Here is a 27,023-nt window from a genome sequence, read left to right on the forward strand (position 1 = left end):
TCCCCCTTCGCTGGGGCATCAGAGGATTCTTTACCTCTCGCTCTCTCTCTCTTTCTCTCTCTTGCTCGCTCCATTACTCTTTTATTCAATTCAATACAGAGGGAGTCTGATCACAAGACTAAACGTATCAGACCATATCATTCCCCATTCATGATGATGTCATTATGATGCATTATAACAGTTATATGTAGGCCTTATTCTCGCTGTCTGCAAAGTGTCTGTAAAAGCATGGCTAGGACTTTTTATGACACGGTAATGTCGGGCAGGTAGCCTAGCGAGTGGCAGGTAGCCAAGTGGTTAGAGCGTGGGCCAGTAACTGAAAGGTTGCTAGATCGAATCCCCGTGCTGACAAGGTAAAAATCTGTTGTTCTGTCCCTGAACAAAGCAGTTAACCCACTGTTCCTAGGCTGTCATTGTAAATAAGAATTTGTTCTTAACTGACTTGCCTGGTTAAATAAAAATGTTTTACAAATGACATATTATGATGAGGGCTGGGAATTGCCAGGGACAGGGACCATACAATATTATCACAATACTTAGGTGCCAATACGATACTGTATGTATTGCGATTCTCGTGATTCTCACGATTCTATGTGTATTGCAATTCAATACTGTGATTTTATTGCTCACCCACCATAGGTCTGCTGCAGAGGGACAAGAGGAAGCCATGAGAAAACATGTCTTGATCAGTCATGGAAATAAAACTTCTGAAAACAAATTGGCTCCCTATTTAAAAAGAAGATGGAGAACAAACTATGAAGGAAAAATACTGGAGTTTTGGTATAGCCAATTAGCGCAAAAATAATATTGCGAAATTGTCAAAATTATACAATACGATATATCGTAGAAAATAATATCTCGATATGTAACTGTATAGATTTTTCCCCCATCACTAATTATGACGCATTATAACAGCTAAATGAAGGTTATTCTAGGTTGGCTAATAATGTGTGATCCTATGCATAGTAACGAGCCACCGTAAAGTCAGATGATGATATTTTATTCATTTCTCATTATTTTTTCACACATTTTCCTTCTTTGAACTGCTTATGCTAAGGTTTCACTGAGATCCGCTGTGGAATATTTTTTTAAGTACCGATTGCAGTGAGATTACATCATGTTGTGGAACTTGCATAGCATTTCTTCTATATTGCAAGAGTCTAAGAGAAATTGGGGGATATTTAGGTCATGGGAAGGGAGCACCAATTCTGGAAGCATTGTTGCCTAATGAAAATACTTTAAGGCATTGGCAACAAATGGAAAACAGCAAGACATCTACTAAACTACTAAAAAAGGATATTGTGTTAAACACACAAAAGCCCTTAATGTCTACGATACTGTCGATCCAAGCAATTTGCATACTGTAGGATCCTTATGAACATGTTATGACTACTGTATTTACCTGTAATTAATGTCCACTATCACAAGTGTGACAATCTATGCAAACAACACTAAGCAAAACAATATAAACCAGTTCATCAGAGATACAGTGACCAGGCATGAAAAAAGTATATTCTTCAGGATGGACGCTGGAATGAGAATGAGAGAGGGTGAGGAGAGGGGAGAGAAATAAACAAATGTGTGGGGGATGGGCAGAGAAAGCGAGAGGAGAAGAGAGAGAGGCATTTTGGAGAGAGAAGGTGAAAGAGAAACAGTGCAAAGGACCCTTATTTTAAACAGTACAGGCTAAAGACGTCAAACTCAAATCTGGAAATCAAAGCCAGTTGCACTGCTTATTTTCATTGTTTCCCACTAATCAGGGACTGATTTAGACCTGGGACACCAGGTGTGTGCACTTAATTATCAGGTAGAACAGTAAACCACCAGTAGTCCGGACAATTTCTGTGTTTTGAGAGAGTGCTTGCGGCTTAGATTGGATAGAGTTGGAAGTAGGTGCCGATTATACAGTACAGTTCAGATAATCATGGGCATTGTAGTCCAACATGGGAACAATAGACTGCCATCAACCCTCGGAGCTACTTGTCGAACTACATATCAATTACACCTTACCAACACATTTATAAAGCATCCATTATGCATTAGTAAGACTTTTGACATGTGCTTAATGTGTATAGCAGTCTTGCATGAATGATGGTTCAGCCAGTGAGGCAGGAAACACACTAAGTATTTAAGTGTAATGCTGTTAAACTGTCCCAATTCCAATACATTATTTTACGTAAGACACGCCATAGATCTACAGGCACTTGTTTAGTGTACACTTTCACTATAGTCCCAAGCCATTGAATACTATATATCAGGGGTGGACTAGAAAAGCAAAGACAGTGTCATTATTTTCAAGCTTTCCATAGTTTTTGACTGACAGCTACTTTTTAATACATCTCATGTCATGTCTGTTTATAGCTTGTGAGACAGCTTTTCCTGCATTCGTATCAATGTAACTTTGTTCCATATGTGTGCGTGCATGTATGTATTTGTGTGTAGGTGTGTGTATGTGTGCATGCATGCGTGTGTGTGTGTGTGTGTATGTGCGTGTATGTGTCAGTCTGATAACTTGAAATGAGAATGTTTCTGACTGGCGGTGAGTCATCATCGTCATGGCGTTAAGCTGTCCATTCCCGAGGGAACCAGGTTACCGTCTCAACACCGTGGGGGTTTTGAATATTTACATTTGAAAAGAAAAAGCAGCGCACACACGCATGCACGCACATACGCGCACACACACACACACACACAACTCCTACTCGCCTCCATCTCTCGGCTAAGTCACACACACAACTCCTACTCACCTCCATCTCTCGGCTAAGTCACACACACACAACTCCTACTCGCCTCCATCTCTCGGCTAAGTCACACACACAACTCCTACTCGCCTCCATCTCTCGGCTAAGTCACACACACAACTCCTACTCGCCTCCATCTCTCGGCTAAGTCACACACACAACTCCTACTCGCCTCCATCTCTCGGCTAAGTCACACACGCACAACTCCTACTCGCCTCCATCTCTCGGCTAAGTCACACACACAACTCCTACTCGCCTCCATCTCTCGGCTAAGTCACACACACAACTCCTACTCGCCTCCATCTCTCGGCTAAGTCACACACACTCTGTACATGTTTTGTACAGACTGCACACACACCGCAATGTATTTCAAAACAACAGCGAACGTGCATATCCATATCTATGCCCGTCTGATATTCAAAGAGCTGTCGATATCAAAAGGCAGCCTATCTAGCCCAGGCAGATGAGCAGAAACACCAATAGTGCCAAGCCCAGTAGCAACTACCCATGCCATAGGAAATGGTGTGATCTAAATGCAACATATCTGGGAATTTGTGTGTCGTTGTAAAAGGTCTTTAAATATTGAGTATCAATATGAAATGTTTATCAAAATGTAACCAGTCTTGACAAAAGTCTAGTGACGCTTTTGTGTCAAAAGCAAGTCGTTACTCAAACACATTTCTGAAGCAGGTACAAGTTAAACGTTTTAAGTCCTTTTAGAAATGGTTGAATGAATCTAGTTTATTTTGAATTTTTGTATGTATTGTATTTGATATTCTGTTTATTTAAATGTGTCCACTTGTGTTGGTGTAATGTCAGGTATTGTGCTGGTGTAATGTCATGTATTGTGTAGTGTTGGTGTGATGTAAGGTATTGTGTTGGTGTAATGTCAGGTATTGTGCTGGTGTAATGTCATGTATTGTGTAGTGTTGGTGTGATGTAATGTATTGTGTTGGTGTAATGTCAAGTTCTGTGTTGGTGTAATGTCATGTATTCTGTTGGTGTAATATCATGTATTGTGTTGGTGTAATGTCATGTATTGTGTTTGGTGTAATGTCAAGTATTGTGTTGGTGTAATGTCAAGTACTGTGTTGGTGTAATGTCATGTATTCTGTTGGTGTAATATCATGTATTGTGTTGGTGTAATGTAATGTATTCTGTTGGTGTAAAAGCATGTATTGTGTCGGTGTAATATCATGTATTGTGTTGGTGTAATATCATGTATTGTGTTGGTGTAATGTCATGTATTGTGTTTGGTGTAATGTCATGTATTGTGTTTGGTGTAATGTCAAGTACTGTGTTGGTGTAATGTCAAGTATTGTGTTGGTGTAATGTCAAGTACTGTGTTGGTGTAATGTCATGTATTCTGTTGGTGTAATATCATGTATTGTGTTGGTGTAATGTAATGTATTGTGTTGGTGTAATGTCAAGTATTGTGTTGGTGTAATGTCAAGTACTGTGTTGGTGTAATGTCATGTATTCTGTTGGTGTAATATCATGTATTGTGTTGGTGTAATGTCAAGTACTGTATTGGTGTAATATCATGTATTGTGTTCGTGTAATGTCAAGTACTGTGTTGGTGTAATGTCATGTATTGTGTTGGTGTAATGTCAAGTATTGTGTTGGTGTCATGTCAAGTACTGTGTTGGTGTAATGTCAAGTACTGTGTTGGTGTAATGTCAAGTACTGTGTTGGTGTAATGTCAAGTACTGTGTTGGTGTAATGTCAAGTACTGTGTTGGTGTAATATCATGTATTCTGTAGGTGTAATGTAATATATTGTGTTGGTGTAATGTCATGTATTCTGTAGGTGTAATGTAATATATTGTGTTGGTGTAATGTCATGTATTGTGTTCGTGTAATGTCAAGTACTGTGTTGGTGTAATGTCATGTATTGTGTTGGTGTAATGTCAAGTATTGTGTTGGTGTCATGTCAAGTACTGTGTTGGTGTAATGTCAAGTACTGTGTTGGTGTAATGTCAAGTACTGTGTTGGTGTAATGTCAAGTACTGTGTTGGTGTAATGTCAAGTACTGTGTTGGTGTAATATCATGTATTCTGTAGGTGTAATGTAATATATTGTGTTGGTGTAATGTCATGTATTGTGTTGGTGTAATGTTATGTATTGTGTTGGTGTAATGTCATGTATTGTGTCGTTGTAATGTCATGTATTGTGTTGGTGTAATGTCATGTATTGTGTTGGTGTAATATCAAGTATTGTGTTGGTGTAATGTTATGTATTGTGTTGGTGTAATGTTATGTATTGTGTTGGTGTAATGTCATGTATTGTGTCGTTGTAATGTCATGTATTGTGTTGGTGTAATGTCATGTGTTGTGTTGGTGTAATGTCATGTATTGTGTTGGTGTAATGTCATGCATTGTGTCGTTGTAATGTCATGTATTGTGTTGGTGTAATGTTATGTATTGTGTTGGTGTAATGTTATGTATTGTGTTGGTGTAATGTCATGTATTGTGTCGTTGTAATGTCATGTATTGTGTTGGTGTAATGTCATGTATTGTGTTGGTGTAAAGTTATGTATTGTGTTGGTGTAATGTTATGTATTGTGTTGGTGTAATGTCATGTATTGTGTCGTTGTAATGTCATGTATTGTGTTGGTGTAATGTTATGTATTGTGTTGGTGTAATGTCATGTATTGTTTTGGTGTAATATCAAGTATTGTGTTGGTGTAATGTCAAGTATTGTGTTGGTGTAATGTTATGTATTGTGATGGTGTAATGTAATGTATTGTGTTGATGTAATGTTATGTAATGTATTCTGTTGGTGTAATGTAATGTATTGTGTTGGTGTAATGTAATGTAATGTATTCTGTTGGTGTAATGTAATGTAGTGTGTTGGTGTAATGTAATGTAATGTATTGTGTTGGTGTAATGTTATGTATTGTGTTGGTGTAATGTAATGTAATGTATTCTGTTGGTGTAATGTAATGTATTGTGTCGGTGTAATGTTATGTATTGTGTTGGTGTAATGTAAAGTATTGTGTTGATGTAATGTCAAGTATTGTGTTGATGTAATGTCAAGTATTGTGTTGGTGTAATGTCATGTATTGTGATGGTGTAATGTTATGTATTGTGTTGGTGTAATGTAAAGTATTGTGTTGATGCAATGTCAAGTATTGTGATGGTGTAATGTCACGTATTGTGTTGGTGTAATGTCACGTATTGTGTTGGTGTAATGTCACGTATTGTGATGGTGTAATGTCAAGTATTGTGTTGACGTAATGTTAAGTATTGTGTTGGTGTAATGTCATGTATTGTGATGGTGTAATGTCACGTATTGTGCTGGTGTAATGTCACGTATTGTGCTGGTGTAATGTCACGTATTGTGCTGGTGTAATGTCACGTATTGTGCTGGTGTAATGTCACGTATTGTGTAGTGTTGGTGTATGTAAGGGCTGTCTCTCTCCTCATCCTCGGACGAGGAGAGGAGAGAAGGATCATCAGACCAAAATGCAGCTTTCGGGAAATAAGCCATCTTTTTATTTACAACGACGATGGCAACACGAAAAACAAAACACTTTCAAATATACAAAAACAAGAAAACGACGTTGACGAAACCTGAACATAAACTTACATAACTAAACGTAACTCACGGACAGGAAACAGACGACATCAAAATAAACGAACAGCCAAACAGTCCCGTATGGTACATACATTCGCCGACACAGGAGACAATCACCCACAAACAAACAGTGAGAACACCCTACCTAAATATGACTCTTAATTAGAGGAGAACGCAAAACACCTGCCTCTAATTAAGAGCCATACCAGGCAACCAAAACCAACATAGAAACAGATAACATAGACTGCCCACCCAAAACACATGCCCTGACCTAAACACATACAAAAAACAACATAAAACAGGTCAGGACCGTTACAGTGTAATGTAATGGATTGTGTTGGTGTAATGTACTGTATTCTGTTGGTGTAATGTCATGTATTGTGTAGTGTTGGTATAATGTCACGTATTGTGGTAATGAAATGTCACGTAGTGTATTGGTGTAATGCAATGTATTGTGTTGGTGTAATGTCATGTAGGTGTTGGTGTAATGTCATGTATTGTGTAGTGTTGGTGTAATGTAATGCATTGCGTTGGTGTCATGTCACGTATTGTGTTGGTGTAATGTCATGTATTGTGTAGTGTTGGTGTAATGTCATATATTGTGTTGGTGTAATGTCATGTATTGTGTAGTGTTGGTGTAATGTCATATATTGTGTTGGTGTAATGTCATGTATTGTCTTGATGTAATGTCATATATTGTGTTGGTGTAATGTCATGTATTGTATTGGTGTAATGTCATGTATTGTGTTGGTGTAATGTCATGTATTGTCTTGGTGTAATGTCATATATTGTGTTGGTGTAATGTCATGTATTGTCTTGGTGTAATGTCATGTATTGTGTTGCTGTAATGTCATGTGTTGGTGTAATATAATGTAATGTATTCTGTTGGTGTAATGTATTGTGTTGGTGTAATATAATGTAATGTCATGTATTGTGTTGGTGTAATGTAATGTATTGTGTTGGTGTAATGTCATGTGTTGGTGTAATATAATGTAATGTATTGTGTTGGTGTAATGTCTTGTATGTGTTGGTGTAATGTCATGTATTGCGTTGGTGTAATGTCATGTATTGTGTAGTGTTGTTGTAATGTAATGCATTGTGGTTGTGTAATGTCATATATTGTGTTGGTGTAATGTTATGTATTGTGTTGCTGTAATGTAATGTATTGTGTTGGTGTAATGTAATGTAATGTAATGTATTGTGTTGGTGTAATGGCATGTATTGTCTTGGTATAATGTTATGTATTGTGTTGCTGTTATGTCATGTATTGTGTTGGTGTAATATAATGTAATGTCATGTATTGTGTTGGTGTAATATAATGTAATGTCATGTATTGTGTTGATGTAATGTAATGTATTGTGTTGGTGTAATGTCATGTATTGTGTTGCTGTAATGTCATGTATTGTGTTGGTGTAATATAATGTAATGTCATGTATTGTGTTGGTGTAATATATAATGTAATGTCATGTATTGTGTTGGTGTAATGTCATGTATTGTGTTGGTGTAATATAATGTAATGTCATGTATTGTGTTGGTGTAATATAATGTAATGTCATGTATTGTGTTGGTGTAATATATAATGTAATGTCATGTATTGTGTTGTGTTGCTGTAATGTCATGTATTGTGTTGGTGTAATATAATGTAATGTCATGTATTGTGTTGGTGTAATATAATGTAATGTCATGTATTGTGTTGGTGTAATATATAATGTAATGTCATGTTGTCACGTTCCTGACCTATTTCTGTTAGTTTGTTATATGTGTTAGTTGGTCAGGACGTGAGTTTGGGTGGGCATTCTATGTTTTCTGTTTCTATGTTGGTTTATGGGTTGCCTGGTATGGCTCTTAATTAGAGGCAGGTGTTTGGCGTTCCTCTAATTAAGAGTCATATTTAGGTAGGTGTTTTCACAGTGTTCGTTGTGGGTGATTGTCTCCTGTGTTTGTGTATGTCGTTGCGCCACACGGGACTGGTTTCGGTTTGTTTGTTCAGTGTCATTTATGTGTAGGCTTTTTTCCCTGTTCGTGCGTTCTCGTGTGTTATGTGAGTCCGTCGTTCAGATCTGTCTACACCGTTTATTTGTTTTGTTAGTGTATTAGTCGAGTTCGTGTTTTTTCGTTAATAAATCATGTCTACAAACTCAGCTGCATTTTGGTTCGATCCCTGCTCCTCCTCTTCTGATGAAGAGGAGGAGGAAAGCCGTTACACATGTATTGTGTTGGTGTAATATATAATGTAATGTCATGTATTGTGTTGGGGTATTATATAATGTAATGTCATGTATTGTGTTGGTGTAATATATAATGTAATGTCATGTATTGTGTTGGTGTAATATATAATGTAATGTCATGTATTGTGTTGGTGTAATATATAATGTAATGTCATGTATTGTGTTGGTGTAATATATAATGTAATGTCATGTATTGTGTTGGTGTAATATATAATGTAATGTCATGTATTGTGTTGGTGTAATATATAATGTAATGTCATGTATTGTGTTGGTGTAATATATAATGTAATGTCATGTATTGTGTTGGTGTAATATGTAATGTCATGTATTGTATTGTGTTGGTGTAATATATAATGTAATGTCATGTATTGTGTTGGTGTAATATATAATGTAATGTCATGTATTGTGTTGGTGTAATGTCATGTATTGTGTTGGTGTAATGTCATGTATTGTGTTGGTGTAATATATAATGTAATGTCATGTATTGTGTTGGTGTAATGTCATGTATTGTGTTGGTGTAATGTCATGTGTTTGTGTAAAAACAAGATTAGCTCTGAATTAAACTAAAGTTATTCCCACTATGTAACCCACAAGGTTACTCTGTAGTTCAGTTAGTAGAGCATGGTTCTCTTCATTTCAGTTAGTAGAGCATGGTTCTGTGTAGTTCAGTTGGTAGAACATGGTTCTCTGTAGTTCAGTTAGTAGAGCATGGTTCTCTTCACTTCAGTTAGTAGAGCATGGTTCTGTGTAGTTCAGTTTGTAGAACATGGTCCTCTGTAGTTCAGTTAGTAGAGCATGGTCCTCTGTAGTTCAGTTAGTAGAGCATGGTCCTCTGTAGTTCAGTTGGTAGAGCATGGTTCTCTTCACTTCAGTTAGTAGAGCATGGTTCTGTGTAGTTCAGTTAGTAGAGCATGGTCCTCTGTAGTTCAGTTGGTAGAGCATGGTCCTCTGTAGTTCAGTTGGTAGAGCATGGTCCTCTGTAGTTCAGTTAGTAGAGCATGGTCCTCTGTAGTTCAGTTGGTAGAGCATGGTTCTGTGTAGTTCAGTTAGTAGAACATGGTCCTCTGTAGTTCAGTTGGTAGAGCATGGTCCTCTGTAGTTCAGTTGGTAGAGCATGGTCCTCTGTAGTTCAGTTAGTAGAGCATGGTCCTCTGTAGTTCAGTTAGTAGAGCATGGTCCTCTGTAGTTCAGTTTGTAGAGCATGGTCCTCTGTAGTTCAGTTAGTAGAGCATGGTCCTCTGTAGTTCAGTTGGTAGAGCATGGTCCTCCGTAGTTCAGTTGGTAGAGCATGGTCCTCTGTAGTTCAGTTGGTAGAGCATGGTCCTCTGTAGTTCAGTTGGTAGAGCATGGTTCTCTGTATTTCAGTTAGTAGAGCATGGTTCTCTTAAATTCAGTTAGTAGAGCATGGTCGTCTGTAGTTCAGTTAGTAGAGCATGGTCCTCTGTAGTTCAGTTGGTAGAGCATGGTCCTCTGTAGTTCAGTTAGTAGAGCATGGTTCTCTGTAGTTCAGTTAGTAGAGCATGGTCCTCTGTAGTTCAGTTGGTAGAGCATGGTCCTCTGTAGTTCAGTTGGTAGAGCATGGTCCTCTGTAGTTCAGTTGGTAGAGCATGGTCCTCTGTAGTTCAGTTAGTAGAGCATGGTTCTCTGTAGTTCAGTTAGTAGAGCATGGTCCTCTGTAGTTCAGTTAGTAGAGCATGGTCCTCTGTAGTTCAGTTGGTAGAGCATGGTCCTCTGTAGTTCAGTTGGTAGAGCATGGTTCTCTGTATTTCAGTTAGTAGAGCATGGTTCTCTTAATTTCAGTTAGTAGAGCATGGTCCTCTGTAGTTCAGTTAGTAGAGCATGGTCCTCTGTAGTTCAGTTAGTAGAGAAAAGTGATTATTCTCAGGATGGAACATTTGTAAAATACCGGGAAAATATTCTTCCCCAGTCTGGAGCTTATTCTTTAGATGTTTGGGGCTGCTGGTGAACCATGATGTGCAGGCATAATCAGTGACATCGGACTAGCTTACTTGCCAGAGTCTTAATGGTGTCCATAGATTTCCATCCAATTTGCAACAGATTTTCATGTTAATATTCTAAAATCTGCATAGAAACAATATACACATTTCAGGGTTTCCTTTAAGAAAATGTGACTGGGAAGATTTTAATTGACCAGATATTTGAGAAATTTAGCAGACATCTATATGCATTCAGATCAGACTTGGCGCAGCCAGAGCCATCAATAAACAAGGAGTGTTGGCCTTAAAAACAGCTTATTGTCACACCCTGATCTGTTTCACCTGTCTTTGTGCTTGTCTCCACCCCCATCCAGGTGTCGCCCATCTTCCCCATTATACCCTGTGTATTTATACCTGTGTTCTCTGTTTGTCTGTTGCCAGTTCGTTTTGTTTCGTGAACCCTACCAGAGTTTTGTTCCCCTGCTCATGTCTGTTCTTGCTCCTGTTTTCTAGTCCTTCCCGGTGTTGACCGTTCTGCCTGCCTTGACCCTGAGCCTGCCTGCCGTTCTATACCTTGCCCCACCTCACTGGATTATTGACCCCTGCCTACCCCGTCCCTGAGACTGCCTGTCGTTCTGGACCTTTTGCACCCCCTATGGATTACTGACCTCTGCCTGCCTTTGACCTGTCGTTTGCCTGCCCCTGTACTAGCAATAAACGATTGTTTCTTCGACACTGTCTGCATCTGGGTCATACCTGATAGTACGAACTGGCCATGACTGACCCAGCAGACTCGGTCCAGCTCCGCAATGCCCTCTCCTCCCAAGGAGCCATCATTGGAAGGCACAAGGAGTTGCTTCGTGGTCTCATGGAAGGATTCCAGACCTTGGCCAAACGCCATTCCCGGGGAGTACCAGGACCTCCGGGAGGTGTTCACTCCGCTGTCGCCGCACCGACCATATGACTGTGGGATTGATCTTCTCCCAGGCACCACTCCGCCCTGGGGACAACTGTACTCTCTGTTGGGTCCGGAGACCAAGGCTAGCTGCTGGGTTCATCCGTCTGCCTCCCTCGCCGGCGCAGGGTTCTTCTTTGTGGAGAAGGACAAAACCATACGCCCGGGCCACCGTGTTCTCCAAGATGGACCTACAGAACGCCTCCCACCTAGTGTGGATATGGGAAGGGGACGAGTGGAAGACTGCCTTCAACACGGCCAGCGGTCACTACGAGTATCTGGTCATGCCATTTGGCCTTACCAACGCCTCTGCTATGTTCCAAGCTCTAGCTAATGATGTTCTCCGCGACATGTTGAACCGGTTCGTCTTTGTCTACCTTCGACGACATCCTCGTCTTCTCCCGCTCCACCCAAGAACACGCAGATAACTGGATGTTTGTTCCTGATGCGGACCCACTCCTCCAGGCCTGCCACCCGGGCTCCCTTCAGACCCTGGCTTTTGTGCGACACCGCTTTTGATGGCCTACCATGGTTCCTTACGTCTCCGCATTCGTCGCCGCTTGCACAGTCTGTGCAGAGAACAAGACTCCTCGGTAAGCTCTGGCTGGTCTCCTCCAACCTCTGCCTGTACCTCACCGTCCCTGATCTTACATCTCCCTGGACTTTGTCACGGTCTCCCCCCATCTGATGGCAACACCGTCATCCTGATCGTAGTTGATCGGTTTTCCAAAGCCGCCCACTTCATTCCTCTCCCCAAGCTACCCTCTGCTAAAGACATGGCCTAGCTCATGGTGCAGCATGTCTTCCAGATCCATGGACTGCCAGTAGACATGGTCTCCGCCCGGGGTCCTCAGTTCTCGTCCCGGTTCTGGAAGGCGTTCTGCACCCTCATTGGGCCATCGGCCAGCCTGTCCTCCGGGTTCCACCCCCAGTCCAACGCCCAGTCGGAGCGAGCCAACCAGGACCTAGAAACTACTCTGCGCTCCCTGGTCTGGAGCCAGCAGCTTGTGTGGGTTGATTACACCTGCAACACCTTTCCATGCTCTGCCATGGGTCTATCACCCTTTGAGTGTTCCCTGGTGTATCAGCCCCTGCTTTTCCCTGAGCAAGAAGAGGACGGCATACCTTCGGCCCAGATGTTTGTCCGCCGCTGTCGTCGTACCTGGAGGAAAGCCCGGTCGGCCCTCAAGACCACCTCCAGGTATCAACGACAAGCGGATCGCCACCGGACCCTGGCTCCTCGGTATCGTCTCAGGCAAAAGGTATGGCTGTCCACCCGGGATCTTCCCCTCCGGGTGGAATCCCGCAAACTCTCCCACCGGTTTATTGGCCCTTTTCCCATCTCCAAAGTCATCAGCCCTTCTGCTGTTCATCTTCTGTTGCCCCGTACCCTCCGTATACAGCGTACCTTTCATGTGTCCAGAGTTAAACCCATGTCTCCCAGCCCTTTGTCTCCTGTTTTCAGGCCCACCCCTGTTCCCCCATCTCATCGATGGCCAACCGCGTACACGGTGAGGCGTCTCCTGAAGGTTCGACCTCGGGGCAGGGGGTACCAGTACCTGGTTGACTAGGGTTATGGCCCGGAGGAGAGGTGCTGGGTCCCCACTAGAGACATCCTGGACCCAGGCCTCATCGTGGATTTTCAACGCCGGCACCCTGGTCAACCAGGTATGTGCACAGGTAGGATGCCAGGTGGCGCCCTTAGAGAGGGGACTACTGTCACACCTTGATCTGTTTCACCTGTCTTTGTGCTTGTCTCCACCCCCCTCCAGGTGTCGCCCATCTTCCTCATTATCCCCTGTGTATTTATACCTGTGTTCTCTGTTTGTCTGTTGACAGTTCGCTTTGTTTCGTAAAACCTACCAGCGTTTTGTTCCCCTGCTCCTGTTTGTTCTTGCTCCTGTTTTCTAGTCCTTCCCGGTTTTGACCGTTCTGCCTGCGCTGACCCTGAGCCTGCCTGCCGTTCTATACCTTGCCCCATCTCACTGGATTATTGACCCCTGCCTGCTCTGACCCGGAAACTGCCTGCCGTTCTGGACCTTTTTCACCCTTATTGACCTCTGCCTGCCTTTGTCATTTGCCTGCCCCTGTACTAGAAATAAACTTTTGTTTCTTCGACACTGTCTGCATCTGGGTCATACCTGAAATCTTATACCTATAACAAATTGCAAAAACACTATTCCTTGTGTTTCGATGTAGCATATGCCAAATTCTATAGCCTTATGCCATATGCCAAATTCTATATTTATGTTTTTTAGGGTACTTTCCCATAACAATAATTGTCCACCTCACGGTTCAACTGTCAGAGATTTGAGCACTAAATGCATCAGGGCATTGCATACATAGACCTATAGGCTTAGGTGTCCACTGTATGATATTAATATTTAAACAAAGACTATATGAAGGAAGAGAAGCTAATGGCTAGCCCCAGAAAGATAGAGATATGTTGGCGGCATGCTACGACACCAACATGCATTTCTTTATGTCAGGTGGTTAATGTGTCTGCTATACAGACATAGACGTACAGAAGGAGGGTAATTCGTTAATTTTCAATCCAAATATTTATATAAAGATAAGCATTATATTAGATTATAGGAGCAACTCTGGAAGGCCTGAAACATTATTACTCACCTTACGTTCAACTGTCTGAGTCAGTTTGAGCACGGGTGCACACTGCCTTCATATCATAGGCTTGCAGTAGCTAAAGCTTAATAATAGCCACACCAAATCTTCATAAAAGTTTTTAAACTTGTAACCCGTTTCAGAAAGCTAGGCGTATGTCGCAAGTCACTACTTCACAGGAGAGGCTTTTAAATGTATTTGTTTTTATCGAAATGTGTTTTTGGGGCAGAAATGCCTTCTAGAACATGGTAACTTTTTTGTGTCTTAATAACAAACTTGTATTCCATCTGTAAATACAAATAATACATTTTTATTATGAGCCTAGTTGATTTAGCCATGGAAAAAGTCAGGAACCTTCCCCCTTGCCATGATTGTCTGAGATAATGGATGGGCTGGACATGCAGAGAGAATTTCAGATTGGTCTGCCATGTAGCATGCTTGTGTCTATAACGTGAGCTGCTCTGTATGTGTATATGATAATTCATACCGCGGATGTTTTGAAATATATAACATTAACCATCAAGAACTACAGAAGTTTTGCTACTTTCCTCAACATTGATGCCCTGATTTTAGCAGGTGCTATCGACAGATCAGTTGGAAAAAGTTGCGATGGGCTACTTTCGGCACACCCCACGGTCAGTGTGAACCGGAGTGACTTGACACAACACTGGCCAAACAAGATATATCTACAAACAAAACAGAGTTAAATGGTCTAGGTATACGGGTAAGAGTCTAGCTAGATTTTCAGTTATGTGTATGATCTGTGTAGTAATATTATTCAAAGTCAGATTTTGATATAGGCCAAGGACTGGATGAAGTGAATTTTTTACCCAGAGTTTTTCCTTATTATAGGCTACTACTTTTACCCCTTTTAGTTTTGAAATCTTTGGTTGTTTACTACACTGCCAACTCTGTTTAGCACATACCCTCACATGTGAATCCTTAAAGAGATGGGTGGGACAAAAGCTTAAGAGGGTGTGAACAATGTTGAATGGGTGTAGATAAAGAAGAGCTCTCCAGTATGTGTACCAAAATATTCAATGGACATTTTCTCAGAAGTGAGGTTACAAGTTTATCAACTTTCAAAGCATAATTACTTTCCCATTGTTTCTCAACTGTAGTGTATGATATGCCAATTTCTATCTCTGAGTCTCTGCTTTTATCCAATGTAAAAAAAACACAAATTGGTTATATAGTACTGAATCCAGGTGGTGGGTCACATATCAAAAGTAAGTCAAGCAATTGTTTATAGGGAAAATATGAGCAGGCTATTATATTGCTGCAAACACAACATTACAGTGGCTTTTGAAAGTATTCACCCCCTTGGCATTTTTCCTATTTTGTTGCCTTACAGCCTGGAATTAAAATGGATTTTTTGGGGGATTGTATCATGTTATGTTTTTTTAACCTTTATTTAATAACTAGGGAATTCAGTTAAGAACAAATTCTTATTTTCAATGATGGCCTAGGAACAGTAGGTTAACTGCCTTGTTCAGGGGTAGAACGACAGATTTTTACCTTTACCTTTACCTTGATTCGATCTTTCAACCTTCTGGTTACTTGACCAACACTCTAACCACTAGGCTAGCTGCCACCCCACAACACAACTTACACAACATGCCTACCACTTTGAAGATGCAACATATTTACTATTATGAAACAAACAAGAAATAAGACAAAAAAACAGAAAACTTGAGTGTGCATGACTATTCACACCCCATAGTCAATACTTTACTTTTGCAGCAATTACAGCTGCAAGTCTGCTGCGCCTTGGTCCCGTTCTTACGACAGCCGTGACACCCACAGCATGATTGTAACGGTCCTGACCTGTTTTATGTAGTTTTTTATGTGTTTATGGTCAGGGCATGTGTTTTGGGTGGGCAGTCTATGTTATCTGTTTCTATGTTGGTTTTGGGTTGCCTGGTATGGCTCTTGATTAGAGGCAGGTGGTTTGCATTTTCCTCTAATTAAGAGTCATATTTAGGTAGGGCGTTCTCACTGTTTGTTTGTGGGTGATTGTCTCCTGTGTCTGTGTTATGTCTTACACCATACGGGATTGTTTCGGTTGTTCGTTTCGTTTCGTTTCGATGTAGTATGTTTCCTGTCCGTAAGTGTTACGGGTTAGTTATGTAAGTTTATGTTCAGGTTTCGTATACGTCGTTTTCTTGTTTTGTATTTTTGAAAGTGTTTTGTTTTTTTGTGTTGCCATCAGCGTTATAAATAAAAAGATGGCTTATTTCCCTCAAGCTGCATTTTGGTCTGAAGATCCTTCTCTCCTCACCTCGTCCGAGGATGAGGAGAGCGACAGCCGCTACAGAATCACCCACCACGCTAAGACCAAGCGGCAAGGGAAAGCTCGACAGGAAAACAAGGATTTCTGGACTTGGGAGCAGATAATGAATGGAGAAGGTCCCTGGGCTAAGGCAGGAGAGAATCGCCGCTCTCAGGAAGAGAGGGAGGCAGCTAAAGCCCAGGAGCGGTGGTTTGAGGAGGCAGCAAGGAGACGTGGCTGGAAGCCCGAAAAGCCATGGGAGCTGCTGGAGGCACTGGCGAGAGCAGAGGCTACCGGAGAGAGGAACCGGAGCTATGAGGGAACGCGTCTGGCACGGAAGCCCAAAAAGCCCGTAAGTAATTCCCAAAAATTTCTTGGGGGGGGGCTAGGAGGTAGTGGGCCTAGGGCAGGTAGGAGACCTGCGCCCACTTCTCAGGCTTACCGTGGAGAGCGGGAGTACGGGCAGGCGCCGTGTTACGCAGTAGAGCGCACGGTGTCTCCTGTACGAGTGCATAGCCCAGTGCGGGTTATTCCACCTCCCCGCACTGGTAGGGCTAGATTGGGTATTGAGCCAGGTGTCATGAGGCCGGCTCAACACGTCTGGTCTCCAGTGCGTCTCCTCGGGCCGGCATACATGGCACCTGCCTTACGCATGGTTTCCCCGGTTCGCCTACATAGCCCGGTGCGGGTTATTCCACCTCCCCGCACTGGTCGGGCAACCGGGAGTATTCAACCAGGTAAGGTTGGGCAGGCTCAATGCTCAAGAGTGCCAGTACGCTTCCACGGTCCGGTATTTCCGGCGCCACCTCCCCGCCCCAGCCTAGTACCTACAGTGTCTACACTACGCACTAGGCTACCAGTGCGTATCCTGAGCCCTGTTCCTCCTCCACGCACTCTCCCTGTAGTGCGTGTATCTAGCCCGGTGCCTCCAGTTCCGGCACCACGCACTAAGCCACCTGTGCGTCTCCAGAGCCCTGAACACACTGTATATTCTCCCCCTACTAATCCTGATGTGCTTGTCCTCAGCCCGGTGTCACCAGTGCCGGTACCTCGCATCAGGTATAGAGTGGGCTTTGAGAATACAGTGTGCCCTGTCCCTGCTCCCCGCACTAGTAGGAAGGTGCTTATCCTTAGCCCGGTGCCTCCAGTTCCGGCACCACGCACCAGGTCTACAGTGCGCCGTATCCGGCCAGAGCCATCCGTCTCCCCAGCGCCATCTGAGCCATCCGTCTCCCCAGCGCCATCTGAGCCATCCGTCTCCCCAGCGCCATCTGAGCCATCCGTCTCCCCAGCGCCGTCTGAGCCATCCGTCTGCCATGAGCCTGCAAAGCCGCCCGTCTGCCATGAGCCTGCAAAGCCGCCCGTCTGCCATGAGCCTACAGAGCCGTCCGCCAGACAGGAGCCGCTAGAGCCGTCCGCCAGACAGGAGCCGCTAGAGCTGTCCGCCAGACAGGATCTGCCAGAGCCGCCAACCAGACAGGATCTGCCAGAGCCGCCAACCAGACAGGATCTGCCAGAGCCGCCAACCAGACAGGATCTGCCAGAGCCGCCAACCAGACTGGATCTGCCAGAGCCGTCAGCGAGCCATGAGCAGCCAGAGCCGTCAGAGAGCCATGAGCAGCCAGAGCCGTCAGCCCGCCATGAGCGTCGAGAGCCGTCAGCCCGCCATGAGCGTCGAGAGCCGTCAGCCCGCCATGAGCGTCGAGAGCCGTCAGCCTGCCATGAGCGTCGAGAGCCGTCAGCCTGCCATGAGCGTCGAGAGCCGTCAGCCTGCCATGAGCGTCGAGAGCCGTCAGCCTGCATAGACCTGCCAGAGTCCCTCAGCCAGGATCTGCCAGAGTTTATCAGCCGGGACCTGCCCCTTGTCCCGGTGTTGCCCCTTGTCCCGGTGCTGCCCCTTGTCCCGGTGCTGCCCCTTGTCCCGGTGCTGCCCCTTGTCCCGGTGCTGCCCCTTGTCCCGGTGCTGCCCCTTGTCCCGGTGCTGCCCCTTGTCCCGGTGCTGCCCCTTGTCCCGGTGCTGCCCCTTGTCCCGGTGCTGCCCCTTGTCCCGGTGCTGCCCTTTGTCCCGGTGCTGCCCCTTCTCCTGGTGCTGGTTGTTTATTTAGGGGATGTGAGTTTTAGGGTGGGCATTGGGAGGGGAAGACAAAAACGGGGAGTGACTATGGTGGTGTGGGGACAGCGTCCTGAGCCGGAGCCACCACCGTGGTCAACTGCCCACCCAGACCCTCCCCTGGACTTTGTGCTGGTGCGCCCGGCGTTCGCACCTTGAGGGGGGGGGTTCTGTAACGGTCCTGACCTGTTTTATGTTGTTTTTTATGTGTTTATGGTCAGGGCATGTGTTTTGGGTGGGCAGTCTATGTTATCTGTTTCTATGTTGGTTTTGGGTTGCCTGGTATGGCTCTTGATTAGAGGCAGGTGGTTTGCATTTTCCTCTAATTAAGAGTCATATTTAGGTAGGGCGTTCTCACTGTTTGTTTGTGGGTGATTGTCTCCTGTGTCTGTGTTATGTCTTACACCATACGGGATTGTTTCGGTTGTTCGTTTCGTTTCGATGTAGTATGTTTCCTGTCCGTAAGTGTTACGTGTTAGTTATGTAAGTTTATGTTCAGGTTTCGTATACGTCGTTTTCTTGTTTTGTATTTTTGAAAGTGTTTTGATTTTTCGTGTTGCCATCAGCGTTATAAATAAAAAGATGGCTTATTTCCCTCAAGCTGCATTTTGGTCTGAAGATCCTTCTCTCCTCACCTCGTCCGAGGATGAGGAGAGCGACAGCCGTAACAATGATGCTGCCACCACTATGCTATGGGGATGGTTTTCTCAGGGTGATGAGAGGTGTTGGGTTTGCTCCAGACATAGTGTTTTCCTTGATGGCCAAAACGCTCAAATTTAGTCTCATCTGACCAGAGTACCTCCTTCCATATGTTTGGGGAGTCTCCCACATGCCTTTTGGCGAACACCAAACGGGAACACCGAACACCAAACGCGAACACCACTCTGTCATAAAGCCCAGCTCTCTGGAGTGCATGGCTTAAAGTGGTCCTATGGACAGATACTCCAATCTCCGCTGTGGAGCTTTGCAGCTCCTTCAGGGTTATCTTTGGTCTCTTTGTTGCCTCTCTGAATAATGCCCTCCTTCCCTGGTCTGTGAGTTTGGTGTGTGGCCCTCTCTTGGCAGGTTTGTTGTAGTGCCATATTCTTTCCATTTTTTTATAATTGTTTTAATGGTGCTCCATGGGAAGTTCAAAGTTTCGGATATTTTTTTAGAACCCAACCCTGATCTGTACTTCTCCACAACTTTGTCCCTGACCTGTTTGGAGAGCTCCTTGGTCTTCATAGTACCGCTTCCTTGGTGGTTCCCCTTGCTTAGTGGTGTTGCAGACTCTGGGGCCTTTCAGAACAGGTGTATATATACTTAGATCATGTGACACTTAGACTGCACATAGGTGGACTTTATTTAACTAATTGTGTGACTTCTGAAGGTAATTGGTTGCACCAGATCTTATTTAGGAGCTTCATAGCAAAAGGGGTGAATACATATGCATGCACCACTTTTCCGTGTTTTATTTTTTAGAATTCTTTGAAACAAGTTATTTTTTTCATTTCACTTCACCAATTTGGACTATTTTGTGTATGTCCATTACATGAAATCCAAATAAAAATCCATTTCAATTACAGGTTGTAATGCAACAAAATAGCAAAAACGCCAAGGGGGGTGAATACTTTTGCAAGGCACTGTACAGTTGGAACTTCATTTTGGCAACAGAAAATGTCTCAACAGAATGAAACAAAACACTTGTGAACTGGTTTAAACCTTCACAAAAGTTATGAACAGGATATATTGCAGCAATTACCAGCAAAGTCAAGTGCCTACTATAACCAACAAATGACAGAAATATGCTAATTATACTTATTTTACAACAGACCTACTTATAACCTATCTTAAACTAAATTTGGAGCACACAATTAAAAATGACTTTATTAAAATGACGAATTTAATTTAGTCAATGAAAATGTATCGACAGCCTCTCCTCGACAATTTGGCCTGCTACAATTTTATTTATTTGCTTTTATTTTTTCATTGACCAAAAGCTGCAATAAGGGAAACCCTGGAGGATTTTCCCATCAGAGTTGTGTTTCCATCAAATATACTTGTTGCAGATAAAAGTCTGTGTATAAATACGTAGTGAACATAAAAATACTTTTTGAGGTAAAATTCCCATGTACCGAATAAAAAATACAAGTTAAATGGATTTCCATCGCATTTTCAACTCTTGGCGTACTGATGGTTTTGTCATAAAAACTGTTGGTAGGTATAACGAATGTGGCAACTCTGGTATTGTCACGTGCACTCTGGCCAACAGCTTGCAGACACAGTGCAGTTATAGCCTACTACATGATGAGATTATTATTGACAAAAGTGCAAGATAATATGTATTTGTCAAATGGCATCCAAGCATTGATCATCACATCACCAGAACAAAACCCTAGATATAGGAGCGTGTGTATGCTTACAGGAGACTTTTGAAGTAGCCTAATCAGATTAAAACATTGTGACTGGTTGTGTTAATACCACATATAAAAGTTAATATTAAAAAGTTATTTTTAGGCTATATTGAAGCGTTCTAGGTGCATGAGGAATAGCCGCTAGGATTGTAGAGGAGGCAGAGCGTGTGTTAAGCTTTCCTGAATAACTGGGCCTGCTGGGAGCATATGTGGCCACATTATTATAGGACGACTTGGGAGAATGATGATCTGCAACAGACAGCGCATCTCAGTATCAGAAGTAAAACTACAGCCAGACTGGCCTACTACTGTGCCTTCCTAGACCTAACACATTGTCCAGAGTAGACCCACAACTGATCCAAATCAAATGAAACATTCAAATAGCACGGCTTTTGCGCCGTTGCTCAAATGACATTTTCATTGCACCCTAGAGTAGGCTAGAATGTTGTACTCACTTGAAAACAATAATTAAATTGTTCATTGCATTATTGTGTTGTAGTCTAGTCTAGGTAGGATGATTGTACTGTCCCTAAACAATATTCTTTTGCTTTGTCTCATGCCTTCACTGTTCTTTCATGCGCAATGATGCACCTGGTATCTCCGCTGTCTATCAGCTATTCCTATTTATTCTTGTCGATTCACAAAAAAAAATGATGTAGCTTGTAATATTTTTTATGTGTGGTATGATTGCAAGTTAGCCTACAGCAGATCTGGACAACGATCCACCTACCACTATTGTCACTATGAATGGTGGATGGAGGGCAGGATAGATAGTTAGACTGGTAGACTATACTGACCTGTGGAATAGTAAAAGTTAGTACAGGGAAAAGTATAGTGCATAAGGGAAGTACCAAAACACCTTGACATAGGAAAAGGTGCATGCAAGCAGATTAGAAAATGTGGCTAGGATGGAAGAAATATATAGCAAAATCTGCAAAAGAGCGAATGTAAACCTTGGGGAAAACGCACTACCCTCCCGTGCCCAATTTTTAAAAAACACAACCCTCTCCAAAGCAAAAAACCCTTCCCTATTTTGGAACACACCTCCCCCCACTAAATTGCGATCTGTCCCTTACGCTAGAGAAAGGCATGACAGTAGGTAGGAAGTGAGCTACTGAACAGAACAGGGGACAGTTGGTAAAGCAGGTGGGCAGTGTAGTCTTACTGTATCTCTTTGGTCCATCCTCCAGGCAGAAGGAGAGGGTCAGGGTGGCGTCCTCCTCAAAGAACTCCGTGGCAAACGCATCCCACCACAGACTGTCACTCTCCTGAAAGAGAGAGAGAGAAGAAAGTTGATCAATAATTGAAACAGTTCTAATATTATCATACAATTTGCTTTGTTGCAGATAACATATTATATGGAAACAACAGATTCTATATTATCTACGTATTCCCCCAAAATCTCTTTTCTCCATGATAAGTACATCACGCATCAACCCAGGACATCCACCACTGTACACAACAACATGATATTGAAATCACCTTGCTATCTCTAACAGGCAAAACATTGTACCCTTCCACCTGCCACTCCGGGGAACATGACACCATCATTTACCAGATAATGTACCGTAACCGCGGACAACCCCATGTGACGCGTGATGTTGATTTCACCCGACATGTTAGGACAGATTGAGAGGCTTTCCTTCGTTGCTCCACTGAGGGATCGCTAGACCCTTCCAGATTTTTACAATTATCCATGTCAATGTCGCCCAGCGTCAAGTCCAATATGTGCTGACCCCAAGGACCTCGAAGAACAACTCAATGTGCTTCATATCTGCAGGTCTTGAGGTGTGTGTGTGTGTGTGTGTGTGTGTGTGTGTGTGTGTGTGTGTGTGTGTGTGTGTGTGTGTGTGTGTGTGTGTGTGTGTGTGTGTGTGTGTGTGTGTGTGTGTGTGTGTGTGTGTGTGTGTGTGTGTGTGTGTGTATATGTGTGTGTGTGCGTGTGTGTGATATAGGGAGGAGAGGGAGGGGAAAGAGGGGATGGAGGGAGAGAGGGAGGGGATAGAACTTCTGCAGTTCATTTTGAAGGTGAATCAATACGGGATTATGACCTGGGAATAGAGCGTCCGCTGGTGAAGTAGCATCAACATCCCTGGGTCATAGATTAGTGATAAACCTAGGGATAGGCCTATGATACCTTAACGGCTGGGATTCAATCAATTACAGGTTGAGTTAAACTGTACTGCTGTATCGGAGGTGTTAACAATGTTGTAGCCAACACACGCTAATCTGATTCTCATTGGATATTGGATACATACTAGAAGTGCGGTTTTCTCCTGTGAAAAGTTATACACTCTGATCTGTCCATTTCTGCACAGTCACATATTTGTTATCTTTTGCTGCATCACCACTACCCAAATTTAGAGCAAGCAAACTATGATTCTTAATTCTGACCCAGATACGCCCACTGCTGCACCATCATTGCATTCTACTAGCACACTGGGAGTAGTGATGATTGACTCAACAGGAGTCCCTGAATGGTGTGTGTGATTGGGCTTGTGCCAGGCAACTGTCAGCGGATTGAGTCCCCCAGGGGACAGGAGGACAGGGTGGTATGGTGGTGGGATAAGGGGCATGGATGCCTAGCGCAGCAGGATTCCACTAGAGTAGAGGTTACCAAACTTTTATAGTCCCGTACCCTTTCAAACATTCAACCTCCAGCTGCGTACCTCCTCTAGCACCAGGGTCAGCGCACTCTCAAATGTAGTTTTTTGCCATCATTGTAAGCCTGCCACACACACACTATACGATACATTTATTAAACATAAGAATGAGTGTGAGTTTTTGACACAACCCAGCTCGTGGGAAGTGACAAAGAGCTCTTATAGGACCAGGGCACAAATAGTAATATAAGAATAATCAATCATTTTACTCTTTGTTTAGCCATCTTACATATAAAACTTTATTTGTTCATCAAAAATTGTGAATAACTCACCACAGGTTAATGAGAAGGGTGTGCTTGAAAGGATGCACATAACTCTGCAATGTTGGGTTGTATTGGAGAGAGTCTCAGTCTTAAATCATTTTCCACACAGTCTGTGGCTGTATTTTGTTTTCATGCTAGTGAGGGCCGAGAATCCACTCTCACATAGGTATGTAGCTGCAAAGGGCATCAGTGTCTTAACAGCGCGATTTGCCAAGGCAGGATACTCTGAGCGCAGCACAATCCAGAAATCTGGCAGTGGCTTCTGACTAAATAAAATGTATCACATAACCGCTTGTTGCAATTTCGATGAGGCTCTCTTGTTCAGATATCGGTAAGTGGACTGGAGGCAGGGCATGAAAGGGATAACGAATCCAGTTGTTTGTGCCATCCATTCTTGAAAGTACCTGCGTAATTTCGCACACAACTCAATCAGGTGCTTCGCTATATCACATTTGACATTGTCTGTAAGCTTGAGTTCATTTGCACACAAAAAATCATACAACGACGGAAAGACCTGTGTGTTGTCCATGTTAAAAGCAGACAGAGAAGAGCTCCAACTTCTTAATCATAGCCTCAATTTTGTCCCGCACGTTGAATATACTTGCGGAGAGTCCCTGTAATCCTAGATTCAGATCATTCAGGTGAGAAAAACATCATCCAGATTGGCCAGTCGTGTAAGAAACTCGTCATCATGCAAGCGGTCAGACAAGTGAAAATGATGGTCAGTAAAGGAAACTTTAAGCTCGTCTCTCAATTTAAAAAAAAAAACGTGTCAATACTGTGTCAATCCTCTTCTGTTGTCCTGGTTTCCAGTGTTTTGCAAAAGAGGGTGTCTTCCTTAATTGACCCCCCATAAACGTAACAGACATATACCAGGAGCTGTGCCAGGCCCGCCACGACTTCATCCAGCTGTAACACGTAGAATTCACTGGCTTGTATGCGAAGCAGTAATTGTTTCAAAACATCTCCTGCCGTGTCATTGATGCATTGTGAAACAGTGTTGTTTGATGACGCAATTATCTGTATAGTATTTTTGGCCTTTACCCCAACATTGTCCCAGCCATATCTACGGCAGCAGGAAGATTTAAGTACTCCACAATAGTATTGGGCTTGCCTGTTCTAGCCACTTGGTAGCTCACCATATAAGACGCTTCTAGCCCCTGTTGGTTGATCTGTTGGTTCTATACATGTCGTACTACTCATAAGTTTATAAGGCTTATGTTTTAAATTGGAATGTTTTGTTTCTAAATCTCTTCCCAAGACTGAAGGTTTCATTGAGTTGTGAGATAGTACTTTTGCACATATAACACACTGGGGCTGAGGAAAGGCACTACTCCCAATATAAGTGAACCGCAAATCAATGTAGTTCTCATCATATTTGCGCCTCTTCGACGGTCCAACGTCCCTGTCAGTTGTTCGGTGAGGGGGCAGTAGCTCTTCAGCTGCATCAGATTCACAACTGTCAATGTCCATGCTAGCTGGGCTAACAACAAATGTAGAATTACTGATGCTAGCATTGGATGTGCTCGTGGAAGCAGAGAGACTTGTGTCGTCGACACAGGTGTAGTACTGCTGGTAGTAGCAGTACTACCAGTAAAGCTGGTATGTGTCTCTATGGCCTTACTTCTTTTAACCATTCATCAATTTTCGAGCAAACGGAATGAGCAGCAGCTACGTTTGGCCACACACGGACCGTTAGTGGAATTTATTTGACATTGTGCTGTTATTTCGCTGAACACTAGATGGTTTAATTATATTTTTGGCAGTGAAAAAAGGCTACTCAGGCAAGAAAACCCCCCAAATGTATAGCCCCGTTGGAAAATATAAACAGAAAAATGAGAAGAAATTATATATTTTTTTATATAAGTAAAAAATAAAATCTCATTTAAAAAAAAATGTGAATCACATTTTTATTTGGCATACCCCCCACGGCATTGCGCGTACCCCAGTTTGGGAATACCTGCACTAACAACAATGGTCACACACGTGACTGACGAGGACTCCACTGGGACAGCACTGGATGAGCTGGTTGAGAAATGTGTATGTGTGAGAGAGAGAGAGAGACAAAGAGGGGGGGACAGAGAGAGAAAGAGAGGGGGGCAGAGAGAGAGAGAGAGAGAGAGACAGAGAGGGGGGACAGAGAGAGAGAGAGAGGGGGGCAGAGAGAGAGAGAGAGAGAGGGGGGGGAGAGAGAGAGAAGGAGACAGATAGAGAGAGAGAGAGAGAGAGAAGGAGGGGGAGACAGACATAGAGTGAAAGGGAGGGGTAAGAGGGAAAGGGAGAGAGAGAAAGACAGAGAGAGAGAGAAGGGGGGAGAGAGAGAGAGAGGGGGAGAGAGTGAGTGAGGGAGAGAGAGAGAGAGAGACAGGGAAAGAGAGAGAGACAGGGAGGGGGAGAGAGAGAGACACAGAGAGAGAGCGAGAGAGAGAGCGAGAGAGAGAGAGAGAGAGAGAGAGAGAGAGAGAGAGAGAGAGAGAGAGAGAGACACACACACAGTGAGCATAGCCTTGCTATTGAGAAAGGCCACAGTAGGCAGACCTGGCTCTCAAGAGAAGACAGGCAATGTGCACACTGCCCACAAAATTAGGTGGAAACTGAGCTGCACTTCCTAACCTCCTGCTAAATGTATGACCATATTCAAGACAGATATTTCCCTCAGATTACACAGACCCACAAAGAATTCGAAGACAAACGCAGTTTTTATAAACTCCCATATCTATTGGGTGAAATACCACAGTGTGCCATCAAAGCAGTAAGATTTGTGACCTGTTGCCACAAGAAAAGGGCAACCAGTGAAGAACAAACACCATTGTAAACACAACCCATATTTATTTTCCCTTTTGTACTTGAACTATTTGCACATAATAATTATATTTTTGGCAGTGAAACAAGGCTACTCAGGCGAGAAACCCCCCCAAATGTATACCCCCCGTTGGAAAATATAAATGGAAAAATTTGAAGATTTTTTAAATTATATACATATAAGAAAAGTCTGAAATGTCTTTATTTTTTGGAACTTCTGTGAGTGTAATGTTTACTTTTAATTGTTTTCTTGTTTATTATCTATTTAATTTGCTTTGGCAATGTAAACATATCATTTTTTATTTAACCAGGTAAGTCAGTTAAGAACAAATTCGTATTTACAATGACAGCCTACCGGCTGCAGAACAACAGATACTTACCTTGTCAGCTCAGGGATTCGATTCAGCAACCTTTCAGTTACTGGCCCAACACTCTAACCACTAGCCTACCTGCCTAGTG

At 43.1% G+C, this 27,023-nt stretch overlaps 1 protein-coding gene across 6 annotated transcripts in view; it reads right to left on the minus strand.

Annotated features, from left to right (window-relative positions):
* LOC129858244 (LIM domain-binding protein 2) overlaps window positions 1-27,023 on the minus strand; it is a 125,660-nt gene that overhangs the window by 74,664 nt on the left and 23,973 nt on the right. For all 6 annotated transcript variants that reach the window (XM_055927331.1, XM_055927330.1, XM_055927329.1 and 3 more), the window contains exon 2: window positions 22,002-22,104. In XM_055927331.1, coding sequence (XP_055783306.1) covers window positions 22,002-22,104 — 103 coding nt within the window. The remainder of the gene's footprint in view (window positions 1-22,001; window positions 22,105-27,023) is intronic.

The sequence above is a fragment of the Salvelinus fontinalis genome, chromosome 6 (assembly GCF_029448725.1).
Source record: "Salvelinus fontinalis isolate EN_2023a chromosome 6, ASM2944872v1, whole genome shotgun sequence".
Lineage (NCBI taxonomy): Eukaryota > Metazoa > Chordata > Actinopteri > Salmoniformes > Salmonidae > Salvelinus > Salvelinus fontinalis.